Here is a 13448-nt window from a genome sequence, read left to right on the forward strand (position 1 = left end):
TTGTTTTGCTGTTTGATTCACGATTTGATTTGTGTTTTTGTGTTTGATTCACAATTTGATTTCTGTTTTGCTATTTGATTTTTTAGAGTGAATTTCATGAATGAATTTTTTTTGTTTTAGGATTTGCTTTGATTTATCTTGATTTCATAGGGTGATTTATGCTTATACATAAATGTTGATTTTTGTTTTTCACTGTTATTATGATTTTTGTGTATAATCATGGATACTGTATAATCACTATTATTATGATTTCACTATTATTATAAATAAATGTTGTTTGTTTCACAAACATGTATTATTTTGTGTTGGATTCAGTTTAAATGGATCATCAAATGGCTCATCAAACAATTATGGAATTGATTAGATGGAGAGCAAGACTTCGAATGACCCTTGTTCATGTCATATGTCTTGTAGTTTGTTACTATAGGATTAAAATCCGTTCTCAAAGTAGGATAGTTGATCGTAGTTTGACTCTAGAGAAGGATAGAGTACGCAATAAGATAATGAATATAGTTGCTACTAGTGAAGGTCGGAAGATGATAAGAATGAGTCCTAAGGCGTTTTTGGACTTATGCTCTATATTACAACAAGAGGGTGGTCTTCTACCAACACAAAGGGTAACCGTAGAGGAACAAGTTGCTAAAACTCTTTACCTTCTAACACACAATGTAAGAAATAGAGAGATTCAATTCTGGTTCCGACGCTCCGGCGAAGCTACTAGTCGTCATTTTCATCGGGTGCTCCGATCGATAATTGAGATAGGGCGTACCTATCTCAAACAACCGGATGGATCACGCATTCCGGTAGAAATTCTTGGAAATAATCGATTTTACCCCTACTTTAAGGACTGCGTTGGAGCAATTGATTGTACACATGTTCGTGTAAAAGTACCATTGGCTGAAGCTTCAAGGTATCGTGGTAGGAAAAGTTTTCCTACACAAAATGTGTTGGTCGCATGTTCTTTTGATCTTAAGTTCACTTATGTTTTGCCTGGATGGGAGGGTACTGCTTCTGATTCTAGGATATTAAAACATGCACTACGCAGAAGAAATGGTCTCAAAATACCTAGAGGTAGTTAAAACTTATTGTTATCATTTTCCCTTTTTTTTCCCCTTCTTTTTCTTATGTATGTTGGTAATAATTATTTGCTTTTAGGTAAGTTTTATATTCTTGATGCTGGATTCATGTTGAGAAAGGGGCTAATTACACCGTTTAGATCAACACGTTACACTTGAAAGAATTCTCAGCCAGAAATCCCCCTAGAACAGCTCAAGAGTTATTCAACCTTCGTCATTCATCGTTGCGTAATGTTGTTGAAAGGGCTTTTGGGATTGTCAAGAAAAGATTTCCTATCATTTCAAGTGGCGCTGAAGCAACTTATGGAATCGATACTCAAAATTATATTATCCTTGCATGTTGCATTTTGCATAATTTCTTGATGGGGGTGGATCCTGATGAAGACTTGATTGCCGAGGTAGACGAAGAAATCGGCAATCAAAGTGCATCTCAAACTGGCCATGGCCATATAGAAGTAGATGAGGATGAAGAACATTCACAATATGAGCTATATATTGATGTACAATGTCGTGACTATAGAAAATATAATGTCGATCCAATTGTTCATATTTGATGTTGATGCTTCTGTTTTTACAAATGATGTTGATGCTTTGATATACTACGAACCCAAGAGAATGTTTATCTCGTTAAGGTTTTAGAGGTGTCGGGAGGTTACGGGTCTGTTTAGTTTGTATTGGTGTGCTGCAGTTTTTTGTCCTGTTACTGGTGTGTTGCTAGGTTCGGTAGGCAGGTTTTTTAAACTGCTGGGTTGGGGCAGCTGTAGCGCTCCCTGTGTATCTATTCATTGAGTTCCTCCCACTTTCTTTGTGGGTTGGTCTCTTTCTATATATATAATGCTCTAACAATATGAATAGTATTAGTAATGGCAATAGCAATCATCAGTAATAAACTGAAAACTGATCACATTCACACAAGTTAAGTAGTATTAGTATGATCATGCTACTGATTTATACTTTGATTGATAGTGTTTGTCTATCACATATTAGAACCCACCTATCATGCTTTTTTAGCCTATATTTTCCTTGTTGTCATGCTTTGTTGTCATGCGTTGCTACTCATTGCTTTTCATTTGGATTGTATCAATTTTTTTAGCCTAAACTCTTGATATCACCTGTTACTGATGTACTTGTTTTTTCATTTGGATTGTTGGTCTCTCTACTCATTGCTTTTCTTTGCTATGATATTGTGTTAGTTCTTGCAGTTTTGATGGTATTGTCATGTGTTTTGTGTGTTATTGGTGCTTCATGTTTTAGGCATAATGCATTAGTTTGTATGTTATCTTTCTTTTCTAAGTTTGAAATGAATTTTCATGAGTATAGTTTGTGTCTGTGATAGCATAATGTCAGCAGGTCAGTTTAGTTGTAGCATATTGCAATTGATAGTGTTTGTCTGTCACATATATGACAGATTTGAACCCACCTATTATCATGCTACTGATGGTTGTTTCATCTCTACAATAACTATAATTTTTCATGTTTTTTGTTTTGCAGGTAATCTCTACATATTGTTTTGGTCTCTAATGAGGATCTTGAAGTCCTAGACTATGACATAAGTATAGAATTTTGTAATCTTCTATTGGGATTTAGTAACGAGCATATTTGACACATTTGTCAATTTTATGTCATGTATTGGTATATCAGGATATGCTGCATTTTCAATGTCTTATTTACAAGTGAAATATTTGGATTTCAAATTTAATATGTTTGCTTCTCATTCTCTAATTTATTTGGAAATAAATCCGAGTGAAGCTAATTCATTTTCGTGGCACATAACATGAATGATTGAACGAAAATCATATAACACTTATATTATTATTGTTTTAATTAATAAATGGGAAAAAAACATACATGGTGAAATTTTTTGGGAGAATTTTTTCATTCTTTTGTATTTTTAAAATTAATAATGAAATTTGTACCAAAAACATATCAAATTAAAGGAAATATCAAATATGGTTTTTTATATATAGAAAATTTAAGTTATTATTATTGTATCAATTTTTTATAAAATTATCAAAAAAAATTCAGATTTATGAAAAAATAATTAAAAAAAGTTTTCATGCTTTATAGATTTTTTATCAAATTGGTAAAAAAAATTATAAGATAAATTACAAAGTATAACACAATGTATTGTTTTTAAGAGAAAAAAGGGTAAAATAGTAAAATTATAACATAAGCCCTCCATTTCCTTTCCTTGTTGGTTTTTTAACTCCCAAACAAGGGGAAGGTTTTCCCTCCTTTCTCCCTTCCCTCCCTTTCCTTCCCTTCCCCTCCTTAGCCTTTCCTTTCCTTCCCCTCAAAACTCGCAAACAAAGCCTTGGGCTTTGTTTGCGAGTTGGGTTTTGGAGGGGAAGGGAAGGGAAGGAAAGGCTTATGGAGAGGTAAACCCTTGTTTGGGAGTTTTAAAAAAATAGGGAAAGGTTTTGGGGGGTTTTGGAGGGCTTAATTTATCCAATTTTAGAGTTCCCCCAAATTGGGGGGTTTTGGAGGGTTAAAGATACAAATTAACTATTTTACCCTTACAATAATTCAAAATTCCAATTTTAGCCCTAACCTATTTTCATCTAATTCTAACATTCATTTCACCGTAACTCTGTGCGCGCTCTCTCTTCTCCCGACGGCGACGTGAACTGCGATCTCAACCTAAACGGCGGCGAACGACGGTGAACGGCGGAGAAGGAAGTTGAACAATAGAGTTTCCTTCATCTCTCTCGATCCCCTTTCTTCTGGTATCAATCTCAAACTCTCTTCCATTCTTTTCCAATTTCTTTTCCTTTTGCTATTTCATTCATGAATTGATTTTTGTTTTGCTGTTTGATTCACGATTTGATTTGTGTTTTTGTGTTTGATTCACAATTTGATTTCTGTTTTGCTATTTGATTTTTTAGAGTGAATTTCATGAATGAATTTTTTTTGTTTTAGGATTTGCTTTGATTTATCTTGATTTCATAGGGTGATTTATGCTTATACATAAATGTTGATTTTTGTTTTTCACTGTTATTATGATTTTTGTGTATAATCATGGATACTGTATAATCACTATTATTATGATTTCACTATTATTATAAATAAATGTTGTTTGTTTCACAAACATGTATTATTTTGTGTTGGATTCAGTTTAAATGGATCATCAAATGGCTCATCAAACAATTATGGAATTGATTAGATGGAGAGCAAGACTTCGAATGACCCTTGTTCATGTCATATGTCTTGTAGTTTGTTACTATAGGATTAAAATCCGTTCTCAAAGTAGGATAGTTGATCGTAGTTTGACTCTAGAGAAGGATAGAGTACGCAATAAGATAATGAATATAGTTGCTACTAGTGAAGGTCGGAAGATAATAAGAATGAGTCCTAAGGCGTTTTTGGACTTATGCTCTATATTACAACAAGAGGGTGGTCTTCTACCAACACAAAGGGTAACCGTAGTGGAACAAGTTGCTAAAACTCTTTACCTTCTAACACACAATGTAAGAAATAGAGAGATTCAATTCTGGTTCCGACGCTCCGGCGAAGCTACTAGTCGTCATTTTCATCGGGTGCTCCGATCGATAATTGAGATAGGGCGTACCTATCTCAAACAACCGGATGGATCACGCATTCCGGTAGAAATTCTTGGAAATAATCGATTTTACCCCTACTTTAAGGACTGCGTTGGAGCAATTGATTGTACACATGTTCGTGTAAAAGTACCATTGGCTGAAGCTTCAAGGTATCGTGGTAGGAAAAGTTTTCCTACACAAAATGTGTTGGTCGCATGTTCTTTTGATCTTAAGTTCACTTATGTTTTGCCTGGATGGGAGGGTACTGCTTCTGATTCTAGGATATTAAAACATGCACTACGCAGAAGAAATGGTCTCAAAATACCTAGAGGTAGTTAAAACTTATTGTTATCATTTTCCCTTTTTTTCCCCTTCTTTTTCTTATGTATGTTGGTAATAATTATTTGCTTTTAGGTAAGTTTTATATTCTTGATGCTGGATTCATGTTGAGAAAGGGGCTAATTACACCGTTTAGATCAACACGTTATCACTTGAAAGAATTCTCAGCCAGAAATCCCCCTAGAACAGCTCAAGAGTTATTCAACCTTCGTCATTCATCGTTGCGTAATGTTGTTGAAAGGGCTTTTGGGATTGTCAAGAAAAGATTTCCTATCATTTCAAGTGGCGCTGAAGCAACTTATGGAATCGATACTCAAAATTATATTATCCTTGCATGTTGCATTTTGCATAATTTCTTGATGGGGGTGGATCCTGATGAAGACTTGATTGCCGAGGTAGACGAAGAAATCGGCAATCAAAGTGCATCTCAAACTGGCCATGGCCATATAGAAGTAGATGAGGATGAAGAACATTCACAATATGAGCTATATATTGATGTACAATGTCGTGACTATAGAAAATATAATGTCGATCCAATTGTTCATATTTGATGTTGATGCTTCTGTTTTTACAAATGATGTTGATGCTTTGATATACTACGAACCCAAGAGAATGTTTATCTCGTTAAGGTTTTAGAGGTGTCGGGAGGTTACGGGTCTGTTTAGTTTGTATTGGTGTGCTGCAGTTTTTTGTCCTGTTACTGGTGTGTTGCTAGGTTCGGTAGGCAGGTTTTTTAAACTGCTGGGTTGGGGCAGCTGTAGCGCTCCCTGTGTATCTATTCATTGAGTTCCTCCCACTTTCTTTGTGGGTTGGTCTCTTTCTATATATATAATGCTCTAACAATATGAATAGTATTAGTAATGGCAATAGCAATCATCAGTAATAAACTGAAAACTGATCACATTCACACAAGTTAAGTAGTATTAGTATGATCATGCTACTGATTTATACTTTGATTGATAGTGTTTGTCTATCACATATTAGAACCCACCTATCATGCTTTTTTAGCCTATATTTTCCTTGCTGTCATGCTTTGTTGTCATGCGTTGCTACTCATTGCTTTTCATTTGGATTGTATCAAATTTTTTAGCCTAAACTCTTGATATCACCTGTTACTGATGTACTTGTTTTTTCATTTGGATTGTTGGTCTCTCTACTCATTGCTTTTCTTTGCTATGATATTGTGTTAGTTCTTGCAGTTTTGATGGTACTGTCATGTGTTTTGTGTGTTATTGGTGCTTCATGTTTTAGGCATAATGCATTAGTTTGTATGTTATCTTTCTTTTCTAAGTTTGAAATGAATTTTCATGAGTATAGTTTGTGTCTGTGATAGCATAATGTCAGCAGGTCAGTTTAGTTGTAGCATATTGCAATTGATAGTGTTTGTCTGTCACATATATGACAGATTTGAACCCACCTATTATCATGCTACTGATGGTTGTTTCATCTCTACAATAACTATAATTTTTCATGTTTTTTGTTTTGCAGGTAATCTCTACATATTGTTTTGGTCTCTAATGAGGATCTTGAAGTCCTAGACTATGACATAAGTATAGAATTTTGTAATCTTCTATTGGGATTTAGTAACGAGCATATTTGACACATTTGTCAATTTTATGTCATGTATTGGTATATCAGGATATGCTGCATTTTCAATGTCTTATTTACAAGTGAAATATTTGGATTTCAAATTTAATATGTTTGCTTCTCATTCTCTAATTTATTTGAAAATAAATCCGAGTGAAGCTAATTCATTTTCGTGGCACATAACATGAATGATTGAACGAAAATCATATAACACTTATATTATTATTGTTTTAATTAATAAATGGGAAAAAAACATACATGGTGAAATTTTTTGGGAGAATTTTTTCATTCTTTTGTATTTTTAAAATTAATAATGAAATTTGTACCAAAAACATATCAAATTAAAGGAAATATCAAATATGGTTTTTTATATATAGAAAATTTAAGTTATTATTATTGTATCAATTTTTTATAAAATTATCAAAAAAAATTCAGATTTATGAAAAAATAATTAAAAAAAGTTTTCATGCTTTATAGATTTTTTATCAAATTGGTAAAAAAAATTATAAGATAAATTACAAAGTATAACACAATGTATTGTTTTTAAGAGAAAAAAGGGTAAAATAGTAAAATTATAACATAAGCCCTCCATTTCCTTTCCTTGTTGGTTTTTTAACTCCCAAACAAGGGGAAGGTTTTCCCTCCTTTCTCCCTTCCCTCCCTTTCCTTCCCTTCCCCTCCTTAGCCTTTCCTTTCCTTCCCCTCAAAACTCGCAAACAAAGCCTTGGGCTTTGTTTGCGAGTTGGGTTTTGGAGGGGAAGGGAAGGGAAGGAAAAGCTTATGGAGAGGTAAACCCTTGTTTGGGAGTTTTAAAAAAATAGGGAAAGGTTTTGGGGGGTTTTGGAGGGCTTAATTTATCCAATTTTAGAGTTCCCCCAAATTGGGGGGTTTTGGAGGGTTAAAGATACAAATTAACTATTTTACCCTTACAATAATTCAAAATTCCAATTTTAGCCCTAACCTAATTTCATCTAATTCTAACATTCATTTCACCGTAACTCTGTGCGCGCTCTCTCTTCTCCCGACGGCGACGTGAACTGCGATCTCAACCTAAACGGCGGCGAACGACGGTGAACGGCGGAGAAGGAAGTTGAACAACAGAGTTTCCTTCATCTCTCTCGATCCCCTTTCTTCTGGTATCAATCTCAAACTCTCTTCCATTCTTTTCCAATTTCTTTTCCTTTTGCTATTTCATTCATGAATTGATTTATGTTTTGTTGTTTGATTCACGATTTGATTTGTGTTTTTGTGTTTGATTCACAATTTGATTTCTGTTTTGCTATTTGATTTTTTAGAGTGAATTTCATGAATGAATTTTTTTTGTTTTAGGATTTGCTTTGATTTATCTTGATTTCATAGGGTGATTTATGCTTATACATAAATGTTGATTTTTGTTTTTCACTGTTATTATGATTTTTGTGTATAATCATGGATACTGTATAATCACTATTATTATGATTTCACTATTATTATAAATAAATGTTGTTTGTTTCACAAACATGTATTATTTTGTGTTGGATTCAGTTTAAATGGATCATCAAATGGCTCATCAAACAATTATGGAATTGATTAGATGGAGAGCAAGACTTCGAATGACCCTTGTTCATGTCATATGTCTTGTAGTTTGTTACTATAGGATTAAAATCCGTTCTCAAAGTAGGATAGTTGATCGTAGTTTGACTCTAGAGAAGGATAGAGTACGCAATAAGATAATGAATATAGTTGCTACTAGTGAAGGTCGGAAGATAATAAGAATGAGTCCTAAGGCGTTTTTGGACTTATGCTCTATATTACAACAAGAGGGTGGTCTTCTACCAACACAAAGGGTAACCGTAGTGGAACAAGTTGCTAAAACTCTTTACCTTCTAACACACAATGTAAGAAATAGAGAGATTCAATTCTGGTTCTGACGCTCCGGCGAAGCTACTAGTCGTCATTTTCATCGGGTGCTCCGATCGATAATTGAGATAGGGCGTACCTATCTCAAACAACCGGATGGATCACGCATTCCGGTAGAAATTCTTGGAAATAATCGATTTTACCCCTACTTTAAGGACTGCGTTGGAGCAATTGATTGTACACATGTTCGTGTAAAAGTACCATTGGCTGAAGCTTCAAGGTATCGTGGTAGGAAAAGTTTTCCTACACAAAATGTGTTGGTCGCATGTTCTTTTGATCTTAAGTTCACTTATGTTTTGCCTGGATGGGAGGGTACTGCTTCTGATTCTAGGATATTAAAACATGCACTACGCAGAAGAAATGGTCTCAAAATACCTAGAGGTAGTTAAAACTTATTGTTATCATTTTCCCTTTTTTTCCCCTTCTTTTTCTTATGTATGTTGGTAATAATTATTTGCTTTTAGGTAAGTTTTATATTCTTGATGCTGGATTCATGTTGAGAAAGGGGCTAATTACACCGTTTAGATCAACACGTTATCACTTGAAAGAATTCTCAGCCAGAAATCCCCCTAGAACAGCTCAAGAGTTATTCAACCTTCGTCATTCATCGTTGCGTAATGTTGTTGAAAGGGCTTTTGGGATTGTCAAGAAAAGATTTCCTATCATTTCAAGTGGCGCTGAAGCAACTTATGGAATCGATACTCAAAATTATATTATCCTTGCATGTTGCATTTTGCATAATTTCTTGATGGGGGTGGATCCTGATGAAGACTTGATTGCCGAGGTAGACGAAGAAATCGGCAATCAAAGTGCATCTCAAACTGGCCATGGCCATATAGAAGTAGATGAGGATGAAGAACATTCACAATATGAGCTATATATTGATGTACAATGTCGTGACTATAGAAAATATAATGTCGATCCAATTGTTCATATTTGATGTTGATGCTTCTGTTTTTACAAATGATGTTGATGCTTTGATATACTACGAACCCAAGAGAATGTTTATCTCGTTAAGGTTTTAGAGGTGTCGGGAGGTTACGGGTCTGTTTAGTTTGTATTGGTGTGCTGCAGTTTTTTGTCCTGTTACTGGTGTGTTGCTAGGTTCGGTAGGCAGGTTTTTTAAACTGCTGGGTTGGGGCAGCTGTAGCGCTCCCTGTGTATCTATTCATTGAGTTCCTCCCACTTTCTTTGTGGGTTGGTCTCTTTCTATATATATAATGCTCTAACAATATGAATAGTATTAGTAATGGCAATAGCAATCATCAGTAATAAACTGAAAACTGATCACATTCACACAAGTTAAGTAGTATTAGTATGATCATGCTACTGATTTATACTTTGATTGATAGTGTTTGTCTATCACATATTAGAACCCACCTATCATGCTTTTTTAGCCTATATTTTCCTTGCTGTCATGCTTTGTTGTCATGCGTTGCTACTCATTGCTTTTCATTTGGATTGTATCAAATTTTTTAGCCTAAACTCTTGATATCACCTGTTACTGATGTACTTGTTTTTTCATTTGGATTGTTGGTCTCTCTACTCATTGCTTTTCTTTGCTATGATATTGTGTTAGTTCTTGCAGTTTTGATGGTACTGTCATGTGTTTTGTGTGTTATTGGTGCTTCATGTTTTAGGCATAATGCATTAGTTTGTATGTTATCTTTCTTTTCTAAGTTTGAAATGAATTTTCATGAGTATAGTTTGTGTCTGTGATAGCATAATGTCAGCAGGTCAGTTTAGTTGTAGCATATTGCAATTGATAGTGTTTGTCTGTCACATATATGACAGATTTGAACCCACCTATTATCATGCTACTGATGGTTGTTTCATCTCTACAATAACTATAATTTTTCATGTTTTTTGTTTTGCAGGTAATCTCTACATATTGTTTTGGTCTCTAATGAGGATCTTGAAGTCCTAGACTATGACATAAGTATAGAATTTTGTAATCTTCTATTGGGATTTAGTAACGAGCATATTTGACACATTTGTCAATTTTATGTCATGTATTGGTATAACAGGATATGCTGCATTTTCAATGTCTTATTTACAAGTGAAATATTTGGATTTCAAATTTAATATGTTTGCTTCTCATTCTCTAATTTATTTGAAAATAAATCCGAGTGAAGCTAATTCATTTTCGTGGCACATAACATGAATGATTGAACGAAAATCATATAACACTTATATTATTATTGTTTTAATTAATAAATGGGAAAAAAACATACATGGTGAAATTTTTTGGGAGAATTTTTTCATTCTTTTGTATTTTTAAAATTAATAATGAAATTTGTACCAAAAACATATCAAATTAAAGGAAATATCAAATATGGTTTTTTATATATAGAAAATTTAAGTTATTATTATTGTTTCAATTTTTTATAAAATTATCAAAAAAAATTCAGATTTATGAAAAAATAATTAAAAAAAGTTTTCATGCTTTCAAGATTTTTTATCAAATTGGTAAAAAAAATTATAAGATAAATTACAAAGTATAACACAATGTATTGTTTTTAAGAGAAAAAAAGGGTAAAATAGTAAAATTATAACATAAGCCCTCCATTTCCTTTCCTTGTTGGTTTTTTAACTCCCAAACAAGGGGAAGGTTTTCCCTCCTTTCTCCCTTCCCTCCCTTTCCTTCCCTTCCCCTCCTTAGCCTTTCCTTTCCTTCCCCTCAAAACTCGCAAACAAAGCCTTGGGCTTTGTTTGCGAGTTGGGTTTTGGAGGGGAAGGGAAGGGAAGGAAAGGCTTATGGAGAGGTAAACCCTTGTTTGGGAGTTTTAAAAAAATAGGGAAAGGTTTTGGGGGGTTTTGGAGGGCTTAATTTATCCAATTTTAGAGTTCCCCCAAATTGGGGGGTTTTGGAGGGTTAAAGATACAAATTAACTATTTTACCCTTACAATAATTCAAAATTCCAATTTTAGCCCTAACCTAATTTCATCTAACTCTAACATTCATTTCACCGTAACTCTGTGCGTGCTCTCTCTTCTCCCGACGGCGACGTGAACTGCGATCTCAACCTAAACGGCGGCGAACGACGGTGAACGGTGGAGAAGGAAGTTGAACAACAGAGTTTCCTTCATCTCTCTCGATCCCCTTTCTTCTGGTATCAATCTCAAACTCTCTTCCATTCTTTTCCTTTTGCTATTTCATTCATGAATTGATTTATGTTTTGCTGTTTGATTCACGATTTGATTTGTGTTTTTGTGTTTGATTCACAATTTGATTTCTGTTTTGCTATTTGATTTTTTAGAGTGAATTTCATGAATGAATTTTTTTTGTTTTAGGATTTGCTTTGATTTATCTTGATTTCATAGGGTGATTTATGCTTATACATAAATGTTGATTTTTGTTTTTCACTGTTATTATGATTTTTGTGTATAATCATGGATACTGTATAATCACTATTATTATGATTTCACTATTATTATAAATAAATGTTGTTTGTTTCACAAACATGTATTATTTTGTGTTGGATTCAGTTTAAATGGATCATCAAATGGCTCATCAAACAATTATGGAATTGATTAGATGGAGAGCAAGACTTCGAATGACCCTTGTTCATGTCATATGTCTTGTAGTTTGTTACTATAGGATTAAAATCCGTTCTCAAAGTAGGATAGTTGATCGTAGTTTGACTCTAGAGAAGGATAGAGTACGCAATAAGATAATGAATATAGTTGCTACTAGTGAAGGTCGGAAGATGATAAGAATGAGTCCTAAGGCGTTTTTGGACTTATGCTCTATATTACAACAAGAGGGTGGTCTTCTACCAACACAAAGGGTAACCGTAGAGGAACAAGTTGCTAAAACTCTTTACCTTCTAACACACAATGTAAGAAATAGAGAGATTCAATTCTGGTTCCGACGCTCCGGCGAAGCTACTAGTCGTCATTTTCATCGGGTGCTCCGATCGATAATTGAGATAGGGCGTACCTATCTCAAACAACCGGATGGATCACGCATTCCGGTAGAAATTCTTGGAAATAATCGATTTTACCCCTACTTTAAGGACTGCGTTGGAGCAATTGATTGTACACATGTGTTTTATCTTGGTTTTCGGGTGTCAAACATTGATTACGTTTGAACCTTTTTAACCGGTGATATCTTATTTTTTCTTGGGAAGGGAAAAAGTAAGCAAAACCCTTGAGAATCGAGGTCCGGGAGTTGTTTTCGCTACGGGAAGGTGTTAGGCACCCATAACGGCTATAGTATCCTATAGGAACCGTCTTTAATTTCTACGCGCGCGCTTTATTTTTAAATGCTATTTTGAAAGTGTTTATTTAAACCTAAGAGTTTCTAAGTGAAGAATTGGAGGGAGAAGAATGTTTTTGGATTTTTATTTTAGTTGAATTGAAGGAATTTTGTTCCTTGCCTACGTACCCGTTTAAGGGATCAAATCCACCGTAGTTCTCTTCCAAAAATGTTTTTGTTTTTGTTGGTTGATTTTAAGTTTGAAAATTGGAATTTGAAGAATAGAAAGAGGCCTTTAAAGGCATGAGATTATGAAAAGAGTGAGGTTTGATTAGTCATTTTGCAAAAGAAGTCAAAGTTTGATTATTTTTCATTGAAGTTTGATTAAGAAAATAAAAGGAAAATTCAATGGGGTTTTGACCCCAAGGTTTATTGTGAAAAACGTTTGAGTGAAGTTTGTTCAAGTTTTTTGGGAAAATGATTTTTCTAAGTATAAGGCCTAAACATACATCTAAACATACAATCCTAAACATACATCTAAACATGCATATTCTAGCTATATAGTGATGTGTGTGCATGTGTCGGTGCTTGTGTCGGTGTACATCATTAGAGTCCATTGTCCTTATTACATCATACCCTAGATACATTCTATGGCCTCTTTGCCAAGAAATTAAAAAGTGCATAAAGGAAAAATATTACAAAACTCCTAAGTGTTTACATTCTAACTTTGGTACAAATTAAATTGCAAAAAAAAAAAAATAGAGATGAATATGGGATGAAATGGAGATGCTTATGATGAATATGAAA

General features: G+C 34.0%; 1 protein-coding gene across 2 annotated transcripts; it reads left to right on the top strand.

Annotated features, from left to right (window-relative positions):
* Positions 1 to 3680: 3680 nt before the first annotated feature.
* LOC146945383 (protein ANTAGONIST OF LIKE HETEROCHROMATIN PROTEIN 1-like) lies at positions 3681 to 5520 on the top strand. 2 transcript variants are annotated; one of them, XM_085743719.1, is made up of 3 exons: positions 3681 to 3802; positions 4191 to 4946; positions 5030 to 5520. In XM_085743719.1, the coding sequence occupies exons 2-3, from the start codon at positions 4196 to 4198 to the stop codon at positions 5503 to 5505; spliced, it is 1227 nt and encodes a 408-aa protein (XP_085599845.1). In that variant the 5' UTR covers positions 3681 to 3802; positions 4191 to 4195; the 3' UTR covers positions 5506 to 5520. The 2 variants fall into 2 exon arrangements, with proteins under 2 accessions (XP_085599845.1, XP_085599846.1); XM_085743720.1 differs by lacking the exon at positions 3681 to 3802 and having other exon boundaries at positions 4052 to 4946.
* Positions 5521 to 13448: the final 7928 nt, after the last annotated feature.

The sequence above is a fragment of the Medicago sativa genome, chromosome 2, assembly GCF_051527215.1.
Source record: "Medicago sativa cultivar Bolivia chromosome 2, Bolivia_mono, whole genome shotgun sequence".
Classification (NCBI taxonomy): domain Eukaryota; kingdom Viridiplantae; phylum Streptophyta; class Magnoliopsida; order Fabales; family Fabaceae; genus Medicago; species Medicago sativa.